The sequence below is a fragment of the Rhinoraja longicauda genome, chromosome 26 (genome assembly GCF_053455715.1).
Source record: "Rhinoraja longicauda isolate Sanriku21f chromosome 26, sRhiLon1.1, whole genome shotgun sequence".
Classification (NCBI taxonomy): Eukaryota; Metazoa; Chordata; class Chondrichthyes; order Rajiformes; family Arhynchobatidae; genus Rhinoraja; species Rhinoraja longicauda.
The window spans coordinates 16,838,035-16,858,383 of NC_135978.1; the positions used below are offsets into that span (position 1 = coordinate 16,838,035).

At 43.1% G+C, this 20,349-nt stretch overlaps 1 protein-coding gene and 1 pseudogene across 1 annotated transcript; one reads left to right on the top strand and one right to left on the bottom strand.

Annotated features, from left to right (window-relative positions):
- The window catches only part of LOC144606303 (cytochrome P450 2D26-like), a 53,942-nt pseudogene that overhangs the window by 12,029 nt on the left and 21,564 nt on the right, over positions 1-20,349 (bottom strand).
- LOC144606542 (cytochrome P450 2D14-like) lies at positions 273-18,445 on the top strand. Its single transcript, XM_078422797.1, has 6 exons — positions 273-494; positions 3,143-3,382; positions 9,424-9,592; positions 15,506-15,658; positions 16,472-16,632; positions 18,329-18,445. The coding sequence occupies exons 1-4, from the start codon at positions 273-275 to the stop codon at positions 15,619-15,621; spliced, it is 747 nt and encodes a 248-aa protein (XP_078278923.1). The 3' UTR covers positions 15,622-15,658; positions 16,472-16,632; positions 18,329-18,445.

Genomic DNA, 20,349 nt, shown 5'->3' on the forward strand with positions numbered 1-20,349 from the left:
TAACGGCGTCCATCTTGTGTGTGCGAGTGAGGAGAGGCCGTGCTGTCAGACACACAGCACGTTGAAAAATGTGTTTAGCAATGATAGTTTGAAAGTTAAAAATGTCTGTAACTTAAAAGATATTCGACCAATGACAATTAAGCTCGCGCGGGCCACATAAAAGACGTGGCGGGCCGGATTCTGCCCGCGGGCCTTGTGTTTGACACATGTGGGTTAGAGGGATATGGGGCAGGTGCAAGCAATGGGACTCGCTCAGGTAAACAACAGTCGCCATGGACGACTTGGGCAGAAGAGCCCATTTTCTTGCTGTGACTACAAAAGATTACCAGACCCTGGTCAGACCCACCCGTGCCCTTGGGACACCAGACCCAGGCAACCAGACCACGGGCTCTGTAGGGATGGAGCAAGTTGTGGTTGATTTGATATCTGCTCCAACACCGACCACAAACATCAGCCGCGTAATGGACTTAAAAGGCTGGCAGGGTGGTGAAGCGGTAGTTGCTGCGTCACAGCGTTGCAGCAGCAGAGACCCAGGCTCGACCCTAACTATGGGTGCAGCTTGTGCAGTGTTTGTATATTCTACCCGTGACCACAACGGTTTTGCCTGAGATCTTCAGTTCCCTCCCACAGTCCAAAGACCTGCAGCTTTGTAGGTTAATTAGCTTGATTTAAGTGTAAATTGTTCCTAATGTGTGTTGGATGGTGTTAATTATTTTCATATTTTTCATATTTCAGATACAGCGCGGAAACAGGCCTTTTCGGCCCACCAAGTCCGCACCGCCCAGTGATACCCGCACACTAACACTATCCTACACACACTAGGGACAATTTTTTACATATACCCAGTCAATTAACCTACATACCTGTACGTCTTTGGAGTGTGGGAGGTAACCGAAGATCTCGGAGAAAACCCACGCAGGTCACGGGGAGAACGTACAAACTCCTTACGGTACAGCACCCGTAGTCAGGATCGAACCTGAGTCTCCGGCGCTGCATTCGCTGTAAAGCAGCAACTCTACCGCTGCGCTACCGTGCCGCCCGTGCGAGCATTGCTGGTGGGTGTGGACTCGGTGGGACGAAGGGCCTGTTTCCGCGCTGTATCTCAATATTTTTTTTAAAGCATTGAATGTCTAGGAAGGATCTGCAGCATCTCTGGAGAGAAGGAATGGATCAATTTTCAGGGCGAGACCCTTATCCCGACTGAGAGTTAGGGAAAAGACTGGAGCAACTAGGCTTGTATACACTGGAATTTAGAAGGATGAGAGGGGATCTTATTGAAACATATAAGGTTATTAAGGGGTTGGACACGTTAGAGGCAGGAAACATGTTCCCAATGTTGGGGGAGTCCAGAACCAGGGACCACAGTTTAAGAATAAGGGGTAGGCCATTTAGAACGGAGATGAGGAAAAACCTTTTCAGTCAGAAAGTTGTAAATCTGTGGAATTCACTGCCTCAGAAGGCAGTGGAGGGCAATTCTCTGAACGCATTCAAGAGAGAGCTAAATAGAGCTCTTAAGGATAGCGGAGTCAGGGGGTATGGGGAGAAGGCAGGAACGGGGTACTGATTGAGAATGATCAGCCATGATCACATTGAATGGTGGTGCTGGCTCAAAGGGCCGAATGGCCTACTCCTGCACCTATTGTCTATTGTCTATTGAGAGACAGACATAGAGATATGGGAGGATAAGGTGCGGAAACGAAAGATCAAAGGAGACAATGTTCAAGGAAAATGTGGAATGGTTCATTGTTAGCTATGGGGAAAGTGACAACGAGACATACAATAAGTAAAATTTAATCAGGGGGACAGTGAAACTAGTCGGAGAACTAGGATGGGGAGGGACGGGGAGAGAGGGAAAGCAAGGGTTACTTGAAGTTAGAGGAGTCAATATTCATACCGTTCGGTTGTAAGATGCCCAAGCAAAATATGAGGTGCTCTTCCTCCAATTTGTGCTGGGCCTCAATCTGTCAGTGGAGGAGGCCCAGGACAGAAAGGTCAGTATAGGAATGGGAGCGGGAGTTAAAGTGTTTAGCAACCGGGAGATCACGTAGGCCTAGGCGGACCTGAGCGGAGGTGTTCAACGAAACGATCGACCAGCCTGCGCTGCGATATATAGGAGTCCACACCTGGAACAGTGGATACAGTAGATGAGGTTGGAGGAGGTTCAAGTGAACCTCTGCATCACATGAAAGAACTGTCGGGATCTTTGGACGGAGTTGAGGGAGGAGGCATAGGGACAGGTGTTGCATCCCCAGGAAAGTAACTGGGGAGGGGGTGGTTTGGGTGGGAAGGGATGGGTTAACCAGGGATTTGTGGAGGGAACGGTCTCTGCGGAAAGCGGAAAGGGGTTGAGATGGGAAGATGTGGCTAGTGGTTTAATCCCGTTGGAGATGGCGATAATGTCGGAGGATTATGTGACGTATGAGACAGCTGAAGGGGTGAAAGGTGAGTACTAGGGGGACTCTGATCCTGTTGCGATTGGGGGAAGGGGGGCAAGAACGGAACTGCAGAATAACGAGGTGACCCATGTGAGGGCCTCGTCTATGATGGAAGAGGGAAACCTCCGGTCCCTGAAAATGAGGATATCTCAGATGTCCTGGTATGGAACACCTCACTTTGAGCACAGATGGGACATAGACGGAGGAACTAGTAGGGGATAGCGTCTTTGCTGGAGGCAGGGTGGGGAGAAGTGTAGTCTAGATAGTTGGAGTCAGTAGGTTAAGAAATTGATATCAATCAATAGTCTATCTCCTCTGATGGAGACGGTGAGATCAAGAAAGAGAAGGGAGGCTTTGGAGATGGTCCAAATGAATTTGAGTGCAGGATGGAAATTAGTAGTGAAGCTGATGAAGTCCATGAGTTCTGCATGGGTGCAGCAGATAGCACCGATGCAGTTGTCAAAGTAACGGAGATAGAGTTCGGGGATGGGGCCAGTGTACGTCTGGAACAGGGATTGTGCAGGTGCCCTACAAAGAGGCAGACATAGCTGGGGCCAATATGACTGCCCATGGTTACGCCTTGGAAGTGGGAGGAGTCGAAGGAGGAATTGTTAAGAGTAAGGGCCGCGAATAGTTGTGCGTGAGAGCGAAGGGGTCAGTGGGCGTCTCCCAGTGAAGTCCCCTCGCCTCCCTCCCTCCGCGCACAGTTAGTTTGCCGCTCGTTGTCTCCGGGGAACATGGAGTTGTCGGCTCTCCCCGAGGTGGTGCTCAGGGTGTTTGGCGGGTTCCCGGTGCTGGCCGTGTTCTGCACCATCTTTGCCCTGGCCTTTAATTTGAAGAAGAGGTGGAAGAAGTGTGGCAACTACCCTCCCGGGCCCCGGGCTCTGCCTTTCCTCGGCAACCTGCTGCAAGTGGATCTGCACAACCCGCACCTCTCATTCGCAAAGGTAAAGACAGCGAGTGGAGAGAGAGAGAGAGAGAGGGTAGGAAGCGGCCGCACACCCGGGCCCATCCACCTTTAACCCTTGGTCTGTCTCTGCCATTGCCCAGTGGCCTGAATACCCCCGTTTCCATCCTATTAATCGAGTCTCCTTGATTCCCATTCTTTTTTTTACCTCCAGTTTCACTCCAAAGACGTACAGGTATGTAGGTTAATTGACTGGGTAAATGTAAAAAATGTCCCCAGTGTGTGTAGGATAGTGTTAATGTGCGGGGATCGCTGGGTGGAAACATTCTCACTATATTTCTATTCCTTCAGTTACGCTAGCCGTCTATTCCTTCCTCCACCCCCCATTTCCACCCAACTTGTTTGTATTTGACACGTTTTCCTTGCTCTGCATTCCTCGATGTCCGTCGGGTTGTAAGGAGGGTGTGTGTGTGGGGGGGGTTGCTGGCAGATTTGTGTCATTTAAGACCAGTGTGTTTGGGGTTCTCCGAGGATTCAGCCACGGGTTTAATCCAGTTTAGAGAGACGGCGCGGAAACACCGACTCGGTCTGCAGCGATCCCTGCACATTAACACTATCCTACACTCACTAGGGACAATTTACACATACCAAGCTTACAAACCTGTACGTCTTTGGAGTGTGGGAGGAAACCGAAGAGAAAACCCACGCAGGTCACGGGGAGAATGTACAAACTATGAACAGAAGGGCACCCATCGTCGGGATCGAACCCGGGTCTCTGGCGCTGCAAGGCAGCAATTCTACCGCCGCCCCAACATCCAGCGCTGGGCATTGAATAACACTGGAAGGAAAGTCCCCATCTCTCCCCTCCACGGATGTTGTCTGACCTCTGAGTTACTCCAGCACTTTGTTATTTACTCGAGATTCCAGCACCTGCAGTTCCCCCCTTTTATCAGTTTAACACCGCTTCCCAGCCCCTGCTCTGTGGCTAAACTCCACATAGTGACCGGCAGCGGGGAAATCATTTTAAACACCATGAACAGCCTCACATTTCAAAGCAGAGCCAATTGCGTGTGGCACGTAAATAATCTGTAGTTAATTTTTTTTCAATAATTTTAATATTTCTGTGTTTTCATGTACGTTTAAGTGCTTTGGTTCCTAACATCTGTTTTTTTTTTTAAACCTTGGACAATTTAATAGCTTCTAAATATTTCGAAATGTAGTGAATATTAAAAAAACGTTGAGTGTTTCGATCGCTGAGGGTAAAGGACTGAAAGTTCAGCGGCCTGTGATTAAATCGACTCAGATTGGGATTGTGTATCGCAGTTTGTTTCGAGTCGGGTCGGGGTGTTTGTCATTGTGGTGAGGCGAAGGTACAACGATAAGTCTAGTGTGTAGCAGCATCACAGGTACAACGATAAGTCTAGTGTGCAGCAGCATCACATGTACAACGATAAGTCTAGTGTGTAGCAGCATCACAGGTACAACGATAAGTCTAGTGTGTGGCAGCATCACAGGTACAACGATAAGTCTAGTGTGTAGCAGCATCACAGACACACAGACTCAGACAAACATTTTTTTAAAACAAGATACGTATACAAATTCTAAAAGAAAGAAAACTGCGGGGAAAAAATCATTAGTGGAAAACAGAATAACAAGAAGACAAATGGGTGGTAAAGCAAGAGGCGAGTTCCGTGTCCGAGCTAGGATTATGGTTGTCCAACAGTACAACCCGAGCCTCTCCTGCTCTCCAACTGCCCCCCCCCCCCCCCCCCGCCCCCTCCCCCGTCATAGAAAGATAGGTGCAGGAGTAGGTCATTCTGTCCTTCGAGCCAGCACCGCCGTTCAATATGATCATGGCTGATCATAAAAAAATCAGTATTCCGTTCCTGCTTTTTCCCCATATACCTTGTCGTAAGAGCGACATCGAACACTCTTTGAAAACATCCAGTGAATTGGCGTACACTGCCTTCTTAAGCAGAGAATTCCACAGATTCACAACTCTCTGGGTGGAAAGGTTTTTCCTCATCTCAGTCCTAAATAGCCTACCCCCTATTCTTAAACTGTACATACAGTGTAGGGAAACAACCGCAGATACTGGTACAAATCGAAGGTATGACAAAATGCTGGAGTAACTCAGCAGGTCAGGCAACATATTGGAGAGAGGGAATGGGTGACGTTTCGGGTCGAGACCCTTATTCAGACTGAAGAAAGGTCTCGACCCGAAACGTCATCCATTCCCTCTCATATATATATATATATATATATAATAAGTTAAATTTGTGCAGAGTGTGTGTTCGAACAATACAATGGAAACTGCACAACAGAGGGGGCTGGGGAGGAAGGATGGGAGGGAAATGGGCAGAAACAGTTAGAAATAATAAATTCAGAGAAATTAAGCAAGGAGAAAACATTTTAAAATAAAAATAACAACAAAATGTGAGTTGATAGATGAGATATATTCTGCATTTTACTGGTTTCATCACACATACTGATCCCCACAACATTGATTACACTGCGAGAGGCACAGCCAACTGCGGGGTTTACCTACTAAAATGGCGGCCGTTCCGCCCCTTTGTGCACTAACTACACTTCAGTATAGGCGTTTTCAACGGAGTGGTCCATCTTGTTAGTCTAGTAGTTTTGGTTTAAGATAACAGGATTTGTTGTGCAATACAAAGGCTTCACTTAGAATTCCAAACCTTGGCTGTTAACATTACTTTGTTATTGTACTGAGATTAAATGGCATAAGGAGATAATTATGGTGATTATAAAATTTGCATGAGGTTTCTTTCATGAACATTCTGGGCGGGGGGTCCAGAACAAAGGGCAGCAGTTTAAGAATAAGGGGTAGGTCATTTAGAACGGAGATGAGGAAAAGCTTTTTCAGTCAGAGAGTTGGGAACGTGTGGAATTCTCTGCCTCTGAATACATTCAAGAGAGAGCGAGATAGAGTTCTTAAGGATAGCGGATTCAGGGGGTATGGGGAGAAGGCAGGAACGGGGTACTGATTGAGAATGATCAGCCATGATCACATTGAATGGCGGTGTTGGCTCGAAGGGCCGAATGGCCTCCTCCTGCACCTATTGTCTATTAATTAAAGAAAATTACAACTGTTCAGTGAAATGGTGTGCAACCCCGTTTAACCAGTGCTTTGTCAGTGTTTCTGCCCTGTAATATCGCCAACAAAAGTAAACTTAAATCAGTAAATTCGGGCATTGATAGAGTTCCTCAAAAGTAGCTTTGATAGTGCCATGGAGATGATGATCCAATAGCAAAACACCTGATAAATGAACGGTGGGCTGTGAAACTGTGACAATCATGTTGTTGCATTATTCGCTTGTATGTTAAACATAACAAGTTTGAGGTGGCGCAGACTCCCAACCAGGGCGTTGGTTTCCTCCGGGTGTTCCAGTTTCCTCCCACACTCCGATGACTTGCAGTTTTGCAGGATAATTCGACTCTGTAAATTGCCCCTAGTGTATCGGGTGTGGTTGAGAGAATGTGGAATCACATAGAATTAGTGTGAACGGTCGGCATGAATAGGAGGGCACGTTTCCATGCTGTGTCTCTAAACTAAACGAAATTGTATGTACACTTTCTGAAGCTCTTCACTTTAATCGGGACCATCTTACTGCACGGATGGTAACATCCCGTTACTCACCGAGCTTTAATCTCTAGGTCTGGTATAAACCTCTACCTGACTCCAGGTTAATTTCAAGAAATTGTCTTTTGGCAGTTTCAGCTTTCTTGGGGTGGTGCATAGATTTAATCTAGTCCGCTGCTCGAGAGGGCGGGAGGGGGAGGACAATTAAAGGGAACGCGAAATAACCAGCCTGTATTGTATGACACGGAAACACAAGGAACTGCAGATGTTGGAAACTGGAGCAAAGCACAAAGTGCTGGAGTAACTCAGCGGGTCTGATGGGTGGAGTAAATGACAAAGTTAGATATGAGAAAGAAACAAGAGTGTCAAGAGGAGTAAAGGCAGATGGAGGCTATGGGCACTCGCATGGGCCCTAGCTACGCCTGCCTCTTTGTCGGGTACGTCGAACAATCCCTGTTCCAGACGTACACTGGCCCCATCCCCGAACTCTACCTCCGCTACATCGACGACTGCATTGGTGCTACCTCTTGCACCCATGCAGAACTCACTGACTTCATACACTTCACCTCCAATTTCCATCCTGCCCTTAAATATACCTGGACTATCTCTGACATCTCCCTCCCGTTTCTGGACCTCACCATCTCCATCACAAGAGAAAAACTAGTGACGGACATTTTCTACAAGCCCACCGACTCACACAGCTAACTGGACTACACTTCTTCCCACCCGGTCCCCTGCAAAAAGTCTATCCCCTACTCCCAATTCCTCCGTCTACGCCGCATCTGCACCCGGGATGAGGTGTTTCAGACTAGGGCTTCCGAGATGTCCTCGTTTTTCAGAAAATGGGGCTTCCCCATCTCCATTATAGATGAGGCTCTCACTAGGGTCTCTTCCACATCCCGCAGCTCCGCTCTTGCTCCCCCTCCCCCCACTCGCAACAAGGATAGGATCCCCCTCGTTCTCACCTTCCACCCACCAGCCAGCGGGTCCAACATATCATCCACCAACATTTCCGTCACCTACAACAGGACCCCACCACTGGCCATATCTTCCCATCCCCTCCCCTCTCTGCGTTCCGCAGTGACCGTTCCCTCCGCAACTCCCTGGTCCACTCGTCCCTTCCTACCCAAACCACCCTAACCCCGGGCACTTTCCCTTGCAACCGCACGAGATGCAACACCTGTCCCTTCACCTCCCCCCTCAACTCCATCAAAGGACCCAAACAGTCTTTCCAGGTGAGACAGAGGTTCACCTGCACCTCCTCCAACCTCATCTATTGCATCCGCTGCTCTAGATGTCAACTTATTTATATCGGCGAAACCAAGCGCAGGCTCGGCGATCGCTTCGCTGAACACCTGCGCTCGGTCCGCATTAACGCAACTGATCTCCCGGTGGCCCAGCACTTTAACTCCCCCTCCCATTCCCAGTCTGACCTCTCTGTCATGGGCCTCCTCCAGTGCCATAGTGAGGCCCGCCGGAAATTGGAGGAGCAGCACCTCATATTTTGCCTGGGCAGTTAGCGGCCCGGTGGTATGAACGTCGACTTCTCCAACTTCAGATAGCTCCTCTGTCCCTCCCTTCCCCTCTATCTTCCTGTCTCCACCTATATCCTTCCCTTGTCCCACCCCCGACATCAGTCTGAAGAAGGGTCTCGACCCGAAACGTCACCCATTCCTTCTCTCCCGAGATGCTGCCTGACCTGCTGAGTTACTCCAGCATTTTGTGAATAAATCAATTTGTACCAGCATCTGCAGTTATTTTCTTATAATACTGGAGGGATTTGGGTGTGTGCGTGGGTGAGAAAGTAGAATAGATCCTTTCCATTGCAAACTTTTGTCACTTACTATTCATCAGCAAATCAGCTACCTTCACCTGTATCCACCAATCACTTGCCTGGCTTTGACACCCGTTCACCTCTTATCCAGCTTTCTTCCCAACCACCACCCCACTACAATCAGTCTGAAGTAGGGTCCCGACCCGAAACGTCACCTGTCCACTCCCTCCACAGATGCTGCCCGCCCCACTGAGATATTCCACCACGTTGGATTCTGTACAAAATGTTTGTTCCACTGTCTCAGATGAGGGAGTGGAGAAGTCCCCAGATGAAATCAGTGTCGAAACGATGATTAATGCAGAACGGTATCTATCGGCAATGAGGTCGCATTGTGGCCTGCATTTGCGTTTCTCCCTTGTATGCTCCCCGTGTTTCAGCTGTGTAGCCAGGCTTTTGTGGGGCGGCTCGGCATCTGTCCATCCGTGACTGGATAAATAAGTATAACAGCCGGGGAAACAATAGCACGAGTAATTCACCTCATTGCTCACGGCATCCCAAAGCTAATGGCAGCATGGGCACAGAATAAACTAGTGCATTAGTGAGAACTTTGCGACTGTTCTTTCTTTGTTCAATGTTGCATTTGGCCTCCGTGAGCGAGTTACAATGACAGTCTCGTGCTTTCTCCCATCTCCTCCACTTTAAGCTGCGGAAGAAGTACGGCGATGTGATGAGCTTAGACTTTGGGTGGACAAACGTGGTGGTGTTGAGTGGCTACAAGGCCCTGAAAGAGGCGCTGGTGAAGAAATCTGAAGATTTTGCGGGCCGGCCAGAACTCCCAGTATATGAAAAGATCTTTAAGCGGTTTGGAGAAGGTGAGTGTGAAGTGCGCTCCAGAGACAGTGCTGGGCACCAGGCTCAGAGGGACCAGGAATTGTCAGATTCAACTGGCGGCATGATGAATCCGGTCAGATCCTCAACCTCGCCATCTGAGTGCCCGGGGAAACGCCTGCCATGGCACCTTGACAGGTGCAGCCTCCATGGGAAGGGGAAACATTACTTACATGGTGGAGGATGGGGAATGCTGACGGGGAATCCTGGAAAAGCCTGATACTTGGAATGCTCGTCCACGGGATAGAAACATGTAAAATAGGTGCAGGAGTAGGCCATTAAGCCCTTCGAGCCAGCACCGTCATTCAATATGATCACTCAAAATCATATCATTCAAAATCAGTAACCCTTTCCCGCTTTTTTCCCTATATCCCTTGATTCCGTTAGCCCTAAGAGCTAAATCTTTTTTTTTTTTAAATAAAATTTTATTGGGGATAGGTACATAACCTGTTTACATCTTTACAGTCATACATTTTTGAATTGATAATATTGTCAATTATTATTATATACCTTTTACCCCTTTTTTTTAATTTATTTTATATAAACTAAATAAAGCTAACGAAGTAGATGAAGTGAAGAAAGAAAAGAGAGAGAAGAAAACTAAAAACAAAAACCAATTTAAAAGAAAAAATAACTAAAAACAAAAAAAAAAAAAACTAAAAATAAGGAAAAAATTAGTTAAAGAAGAATGGAAAAATTTATTAAAATAACAAAAACTTCATTCGAGATATATTCGTACATTCCAAAGTATAGCATTTCATTCATTCTTTAGTCCGAGTGCTAGTCAGGTTCCTGTGCTGAACTATTCTGACCCTTTAAGTAATCAATAAAAGGAGACCATGTTTCAATGAATAATTCCTGTTTGTCCAACAGGGAAAATCTGATTCTTTCCACGTTTAAGGTCTCCGTCATTTCTATAATCCACATTTTAATTGTGGGGGCCGTAGGGCCTTTCCAAAATTTTAGAATTAATTTTTTTCCTGTTATTAAACTATAATCAATAAAGTTTTTTTGTGTTGTTCTGAATGTTTTATTTAATTCTAATTCTAATATTCCGAGTATAATTAATTTTGGATCTGGGTCCAATTGTGTGCTGGTTATTTTAGATATTATACTAAAAATATTTACCCAAAATTTTTTAATTTTTATACAGTTTGCAAACATATGAGATAATGTAGCTTCTAAATGTTGACATTTATCACATTTAGGTGAAATATGTTGGAAAATTTTATGTAGTTTTGTTTTGGAATAATGTAACCTATGTAATACTTTAAATTGTATTAGAGAATGTCTGGCGTTTAGTGAACACTGATCTATATGTTGCAAACTTTCTTCCCAAGTATCTTTCGTTATTACTTGATTTAATTCTTTTTCCCATTTTTGTCTATATAAATCCGTAGAAGGCATGTCACTGTCTAATAAAATATTATATATATAAGATATTAATTTTTCTGTATTAGGATGTTTGTTCCAACATTCGTCAAGAATTTCTGAATTTCTAATTTGAAAATTTTGGGAGTTCGACTTTACGTAATCTCTAAGTTGAAGATATCTGAAATAATCATTTCCACGAAGACCATAAATCTGTTGCAACTCCTGAAATGTCAGAAAGGTACCTTCCTTATAAAGTTGTCCCATATTTTTAATTCCATAATTCTTCCACTGTGTAAAACCCCGGTCTAACCATGAAGGCTTAAACAAAGGATTATTCACAATTGGAAGAAAAAGCGATAAATTATCTAGTTTTAATGTCTTTTTTAATTGTTTCCAAATTCGTATAGCACTAAATATTATAGGGTTTTCCCTATAAATTTTTTTGTTTAATTTAGACGTGGCAAATAATATCGAACCAATATCAAAAGGCAAACAATCTTCCTTTTCCATTTTTAACCAGTCTGGTTGAAGATCTATTTCTTCCAACCAGAAATTCATATTTTTAATATTAACTGCCCAGAAATAAAACAAAAAATTGGGTAAAGCCAGGCCTCCATTTATTTTTGATTTACACAAGTGTCTTTTATTTATCCTATGATTCTTATAATCCCAGATGAAATCATTAACAATAGAGTCCAATTTTTTAAAAAAGTTTTTTGTCAAATATATCGGAATTGTCTGAAAAAGGTATAATATTTGCGGTAAAAAAATCATTTTTATGGCATTAATTTTGCCTACCATTGAGATGGGGAGTGTTTTCCAGTATTGAATATTCTTATGTAGTTTGTTCAGTAACGGGGGGAAGTTTGCTTTAAATAATGATGTATATATCTTAGTTACATAGATACCTAGATATTTAAATTTTTCATTTACTATTTTAAATGGAAATTGTTGTATTATCTGTTTGTTATGTTCCCTTATTGGCATAATTTCGCTTTTATTCCAATTTATTCTGTATCCTGAAAGTGATCCAAATTGGGTTATTAGCTTTAATAAGTTTGGAATACTAATTTCTGGTTTTGTGATGTAAATTAATACGTCATCTGCATATAGAGAAATTTTGTTCTCTGTGTCCTTTGTGTTATATCCATGTATTTCCGGATGCCCCCTAACTCTTTCTGCCAGTGGCTCAATAGCAAGCGCAAATAATAATGGGGATAACGGGCATCCTTGTCTACAACCTCTAGCTAGGCTAAATTTCGATGACAACCTTTGGTTTGTAAATATTCTAGCCGTGGGATTTGTATATAACAGTTTTATCCATGTACAGAATTTCTCCCCTAGCTGCATATTTTCCATCACCAAAAATAAATAAGACCATTCAACCTGATCAAATGCTTTTTCAGCATCTAGTGAGATTATTGCTAGATCTTCATTAATAATTCTCTTGGAATATATAATATTAAATAATCTTCTTAGATTATAGTATGAGTATCGTTTCTGAATGAAGCCTGTTTGGTCAGGGTGTATTAATTTATTCATCACCGTACTTAATCTATTCGCTAGTATTTTAGTTAAAATTTTTTGATCTGTATTTAAAAGTGCAATTGCTCTGTATGATCCCGGGTCTTCCGGATCTTTATCAGCTTTAGGAATCAGTATTATTATAGATTCATTTAAAGTATCTGGAAGTTTCTGTTGAGTATATATATACTCATACAGTCTATGTAAACGTGGGCTAAGCAAATCATAGAATTTTTTATAAAATTCGGAGCCTAAACCATCTGGTCCTACTGCTTTACCGTTTTTTAAAGAACCAATAGACTCCTCAATATCCTTTATCGTAATCTCCCTTTCTAATAATTCTCTATCGTTTGAATCTAAACCTTTTAAATTACATTTTTTTAAAAAGTCTGCTATTCCTTCTGATTGTGCTACGGTTTTAGTTGAATAAAGGTTCTGATAATATTGAAGAAATCTATCATTTATGTCCTTGGGCATTTTTAATAATTCTCCTGTCTCTGTTCTAATTTTATGAATTATTTTTTCCCCTTCCATTTTTCGTAATTGACGTGCTAATAGTTTTTGTGGTTTGTCTCCAAATTCAAAATGTAATTGTTTTGTTTTTTGATAAAGTTTTATTACTTGTTCTGAATACATTTTATTTAATTTATATTTCAATACAGCAATTTTATTATGTTTTAAAGTAGATGGCATTCTCGCATTTTCTATATCTAGTTGTTTAATTTCACTTTCCAATGTATGTTGCTTAATCCTGTTCTCTTTATTATAAAATGCTTGAGCAGAAATTAATGTACCTCGAACATACGCTTTAAACGTTTCCCACATAAGAGAAATAGGTGTGTCAGGGTTGTCATTTACCTCCAAAAATATTTGAATCTGTTTAATAATATATTCCTGGGATGACTTTTCGTTCAAAATTTGTGGGTTAAATCTCCAATATGCTTGTTTCTCGGACATTCCATTTAATTTAATCATGAATGTTACAGGTGCATGATCCGAAATTATAATGTTATGGTATTTTGAATTATAAATAAATGGAATAAACGTAGAGTCAACTAAAAAATAATCTATTCTTGAGTATGTTTTGTGTACTGGTGAGTAAAATGAATATTCCCGTCCAGTTGGGTTTTCTATTCTCCAGACATCCTTAATATTAGTGGTATTAATAAATGAATTTAAAAATACACTTGATTGAGATTTTATTTTTTTTTGCATTGATGATCTATCTAAGTATGGATCTAATGTACAATTGAAGTCTCCTCCAATTATTAATTTATATTGTGTGAATTCAGGAATTTTATTAAATGTTTTATTAAAGAACATAGGGTTATCAAAATTAGGCCCGTAAACATTAAGAAGAATCACTTTTTCTCCATTTAATTCTCCAACTAATATAATATATCTGCCATCAATATCCACTATTGTTGAGGAGTTCTTAAAAGGTATTCCTTTACGAATTAGTATTGCAACTCCTCTAGACTTGTGGGAAAAGGAGGAGTGATATGATTCAGCAATCCACTTAGCTTTAAGTCTATGTTGAGATTCCTTCTTGAGATGTGTTTCTTGAAGAAATATTATATCAGTTTTGATTAAATTTAGATGTGCCAAAACTTTACCTCTCTTAATTGGTTCATTGATTCCCTTGACATTCCAACTACAAAATGTTATTCCCTGACCCCCACTTGTCATATTAATGTCTTGCATATTGTTTCTAAGGTGGTCTATAACCGATCATAAGGAACAACACACAGAACCTGACCCTGCTCCCGAACCTCAAATAGATGAATTTAAAATCATATACAACGCTCTTCCGAACACATCTCCTTGTATTTGTCTTATTTTCCCATTCTAACATTAAGTTACAAAAATATTTAAAAAGAGAAAAGTGATAGAGTTGATCTAAGAGCTAAATCTAACTCACTCTTGAAAACATCCATTGCTTTCTGTGCCAGACAATTCCACCGATTCACCACTCTCTGGGTTTTTCCTCATCTCAGTCATAAATGGCCTACCCCTTATTTTTAAACTGTGACCACTGGTTCTGTACTCCCCCACCATTGGGAACATTTCTCCTGCATTTAGCATGTCCAACCACTTAAGAATTTTATATGTTTCTATAAGATCCCCTCTCATTCTTCTAAATTCCGGTGGATGGATGAGGTGCAGCCAATGGAGATCCGGCCTAAATTTCCCTATTGTCGTTCTGACTCCATCTCCCAAGTCAACTAAGTCCTGGGACATCTTAAAGCCAGTGCTCCCAATAATACTTTACAACATTTGTCTGTTGCCGATCTATTGTCTTTCCGCTGACTGGTTAGCACGCAACAAAAGTTTTTCACTGTATCTTGGTAGACGTGACAATAAACTAAACTAAAGTAAACTAAACTAATCCTGTCCCTCATAGTTTTCCCCCCAATAACTTCTCTACCACTGCTGTGAGACTCACTGGGTGTATTTACTTGGCTTAATACTTTGGAGTAGAGAAACCACATTTGCTGTCACCCAGTCATATGGCACCTCTTGTATGGACTGTAAAGATTTAAAAATCTTTGTCAGGGGGCCAGCAATTATCTCCCCTACCTTACAGAGCACCCGAGGCTACATCTCAGGTCCAGGGGGAGTTTGAGGTGGAATTGCCAATGCACACCCTTTGGGACCCGGCAGGTTGATCAATGCCACATTCCTATCCACATTTTTTCAAATCTTTTTGTCACTGAAAACCCTATAGATTGCTTAATCCTGTCTCATGGAGCAGAATATTAACACAATTATATGATATGAGAAAGAGGATTGTCGGAATACGGTAACTAACCCCTACCACAAAGAGGGCCGGCATTATTCCTCCAATTTCCACAGGCTCTATTCTACGGACGGGCTGAAACCAACATGAATGAAACAACATTCTCATGTTCTGTAGGGATGCTGCCTGACTCACTGAGATGCTCCAGCATTTTGTGGCTATCTATGAATGTAACTATATTCCTGCTACCTCCATGCAGGTATTGTTTTTGCAAAGTATGGTGACTGGTGGAAAGCGCAGAGAAAATTTGCACTTTTAACGCTGAAACATTTTGGGCTTGGAAAGAAGTCTCTTGAATTGCGAATTGTGGAATAGGCTGGATTTTTAAACCAGGCATTTGAAGGTGAACAAGGTGAGTTAATCCTGTGGAAGCCATTGCCTTATTTGTATTGTTGCACTACTTAGAAACATAGAAAAAAGGTGCAGGAGTAAGCTATTTGGCCCTTTGAGCTATCATCATCAATATGATCATGGCTGATCATCCAAAATCAGTACCCCGTTTCTGCTTTTCCCCCATATCCCTTGATTCTGTTAGCCCTCAGAGCTAAATCTAACGCTCTCTTGAAAACATCCAGTGAATTGGCGTATTGTGGCAGAAAATTCCACAGATTCACAACTCTGGGTGAAAAAGATTTTCCTCATCTCAGTCCTAAATGGCCTACACTTTATTCTTAAACTGTGACATCTGGTTCTGGACTCCCCCAACACGGGGTCATTTTTCCTGCATCTTGCCTGTCCAATCCCTTAAGAATTTTATGTTTCTACATGATCCCCTTGCATCCTTCTAAATTCCAGTGAATACAAGCCCAGTCGACCCACACTTTCATCATATGTCAGTCCCCCCCATCCCCGGAATTAACCTGGTGAACCTACGCTGCACTCCCTCAATAGTAAGAAAGTCCTTCCTCAAATTAGGAGTCCAAAACTGCACACAATACACCAGGTGTGGTCTCACCAGAGCCCTGTACAACTGCAGTGAGACCTGCTTGCTCCTAAACTCAAATCCTCTCGCAATTAAAGTCAACATCCCATTAGCTTTCTTTCCTGCGCTTAATTTCACACTTCGCTGCAGTCTATTTCTTCACAATTTCTATTGTTTGTATGATCTTAACTTTGGAATTTTTAAAAATTTATTGCCACCCTTTTGCTCCACACATCCATTCAGGTAGCCCTTTTGATCCTCACATCCCGTTAACTTATGCAAACTCAAATATTATCTGTTCGATTATCTTCGGAGATCGTTTTGAGTATCATGACGAATGGTTCCTTGGATTTTTGCACATACTTGAAGAAAGCTTTGTATTGGAAGGTGGATTTTGGGGCCAGGTAAGGCAAGTTGTTCATTTGACAATGTACCACTTGTGGGCAATGTAGTGCTCTGCCGATAGATCAGTCTCAAATGTATTCCAGCTGGTGGTAGTAGAGAGAAAATAACTGAGTAAATATTATAGATGGGTAACTTGCGGCAGAACTGGAAGGTTCTGATATAAACAGAAGATGCAAGTTATGTGAAGTTGTTGAGATTGATACTGAGTCCAGAAGTTTGGAATATGTTTGAAAGGAAGTCGAAATGTTTGGAAGCCAGCAGGTCCTTCTTCAGATATGGGGCCCAAAACTGCACACAATATTCCAAATGAGGTCTGACCAGTGCCTGACTCGACTTTCCATCCTTGCTTTTATATTCTAGTCCTCTCAACATGAATGCTAAAATTGCATTTGCCTTCCTTACCACTAACTCAACCTGCAAATTAACCTTTTGGGAATCCTGCACCGGCACGCCCAAGTTCCTTTCCACTTCCGATTTCTGAATCCTTTCTTTATTAAGAAATTAGTCTAAACCTTTAAACCTTCGACCAAAGTGCATGACCGTACACTTTGTTACACCACTTCTTTGCCAACTATCTCAACATGTCCAAGTCCTTCTGCTGACTTCTTGTTTCATCAACACCACCTGGGTCTCCACCTATCTTTGTATCATCCGCAAACTTGGCCACAAAGTGATCAATTTCCTTTGGGTTCCAACCTGAAAAGTCACCAATGCATATTCTCCAGAGATGCTACCTGACCCAGCACTTTGTATCTTTTTTGGTAAACCAACATCAACAGTTCCTTGAGTCTCAAGTTGTGTTTGATTTTAAAGGCGCACCAACTACCTCAATATTTGGTGACTTGATTACCTTCGGTCAGTAGCACCTCTGCCGGAGCGAGGGGCTCCGTCACTGGCAATGGCAGCTGCCAACGTAGGCTCTGCCTTGGATCATGCCTGGACCTGCCCTGCTGCCAGACAACCCGTCCACACATGGACATAGAGAATGTAAGGGAGGCTTCCCACATTGAGACATCGCTGCACATCCAACCCACCGGCCACTCGATTCTCCCGGGTGTCTTGAACAGTTTTCGTGAAACCTCTTGATACTGGACACTGCTCCCAACTTCCCTTGTTCAACGTTCCCAACAGGGTATAGAAACCGATTTGATCCGATTTGACCTGGACGAGACTGTCCAAGGCAGTTTCGGGGCCAGACGGAAGAGGGCTCAGCCCGAGCCGGCTGCCTGCCCCTTGTCCGGGGTTACGTCCGCACCCCGGTGGTTTTCGAAAGGGACTACACGCCATCCACGGGCACGCTGGGGGATTTCCCGGACCCGCGAGGGGTGTAATTTGTCCTCAATAAGGATGGCGATATGGTTGTATAGCAGTTTGTTCCAAAGATTTGTCGTGGGTTTTGTTCTGATTTATTTAATTACGGTAAATATTATTGTAAATAGTTGATTAAATTATTTTTGGTTAAAGAAAGGCAGCGACTCACCGGGACATCCCACAGCCACCAGTGACGGCCGGGCAGAGAGGACACCACAGGGCGCTGCCTGTCCCTGTGGCAGAACTGACTATAATAAACCCACACCTTCCGTTACATCCTCCCTCACTGCATGACAGTGAAAACTAACTTTTTGTTCATTATTTTAGGAAATCTCAGAGGATTGAGAAAAATGTATTTAATTTCAAATCCTGTCTTTGTTTCAGATGACGAATGCCTTGCCCTTTGTTCGACACCTCCCGGGCCCACAGCAGAAAATATTTGAAAATCAAAATAAAATCACTCAACATTTACAAACAATAGTCACAAGGCACAAAGAATCATGGGATCCAGATGATCCCAGGGACTTCATTGATGCTTTCTTTAAACAACAGGACAAGGTAGGTGAGGTTTACTGGGGTATTCTAGGCACAGTGCTTTATGTGGTTGTGTTTCCCATCCTTTCCCATGTTGCTGCCTCCTTGGTGGGGAAGGGACGGTAATTGCAGTGCCCTACACTAGGTAGTGTTTACCTGTACTTCCTTAGATTGTGAGGCCAGAAACAATATCCCAGGTGCAGTCTCACCTGGGCCCTATATAATGGAGCAAAACATCTCTCGTTGTACTCAAATCCTCTTTCTATGTCTTTACCTTCTGAAATACTTTGTCTATTTGCATGTTCACTTTCAGATATTCATCATGGAGTTTATAGCAGAGAAAATGTCCACGTTGACCATTGTACAATCTCTTCTGGTCCAATTCCAATGCATTTGGTCCATAATGCATCCATTTATCTCTGCTTTTGCCTGATTCTCTTCCCTCCCAGTACCCAGTGTTAACTAATCCTGATCCCAAGGACCTTCTTCAAGTCTCCTCTCAAATTTCCTCAAGATCTGAGTTGTCTAATCTTGTGGCTGAAGCCCCATAGGATTTATTTCCCAGGACCTTCACATCTTCCCTGAGTGTTCCGGCCAGAATTCCATGTTCATCTTCAGTTGTCATCTCACCAGTGCATTATACCATTTTAAGGCACTTGTTAACGCAAGATGACTGACTTTAGCACCCTTCTGATGATCTACCTTTGATTCTGCACCTTAACTCTGGTTCTCTTATTTGCATCATAGACGAAACACATCCCCAACACAAGTTTTCTGGAGCCCAACCTGGTAGGGACATTATGGAGCCTTTTTGCTGCAGGTACAGAGACCACCTCCACCACCCTAAACTGGGCCTTGCTCTTCATGGTGCTCCATCCTGATGTACAGTGTAAGTGTAACGATGTCTCTGCCACATTATCAGGGATGCTCTTGTGTTGATGCAAGATATGGAAGAGGTGAGCAAAAGTTTTAAAAGAGGAAGAAGGGTATTAGGAAAGGTATCTGCAAATAGCCTAGCGTTTAAAGATAACAGGCCCTTCAGTCCACAGAGTCTCCACTGACCATTGATCACCTGTTCACACAAGTTACATGTCATCCCACTTTCGCATCCTAAACACTTGGGACAATTTTACAGAAGCCAATCAAAGCTGCACATCTTTGAAATGTGGGAGGAAACCGAAGCACCCAGAGAAAACCCACACGGTCACAGGGAGAAGATACAAACACCGGAGAGACAGCACCCACAGTCAGGATCAAACCTGGATCGCTGGCGGTGTGAGGCAGCAGCTCTACCATTGCGCTACTGTGCTGCCCTCCAGTATTGCAGTTCATTTTGTGCCTAAATCACTGATTGCAATGATTCAATTATCAACACCAGGTCTTGTAACCTTAAGTTCATGAAAACCCATTATTAAAATTTGCATCCCAATGACATTTGTATGATCTTATTCTACATAAATTGGCTGCTGTAGGTCATAGGTTAAGATAGTCACTATAATACCAGAATTTATTTTAACAGGAATGCTTTTGGGAACATTTTGAGGGAGTGACAATGAAAACACCAGTATCTTTGGAGAACTGAAACTCAAAATGTGTTCTTGCTTTGTTCCTGCAGCCCAGGTCCACGAGGAGATTGACAGAGTCATTGGGAATGGGAGGAAGCCAAAGTTGGAAGACCGTGAGGAAATGCCATTCACTAACGCAGTTATCCACGAAACCCAACGCTTAGGAAATATTGTTCCAATTTCCCTGCCTCATGAAACATACAGAGACACCGAGGTCATGGGTTACACCATTCCCAAGGTACGATCTAGAGCTAATCTTGAATGTTCGACTCCCTCTGTGCAGTAGATGCTCAGACCAACAACTCC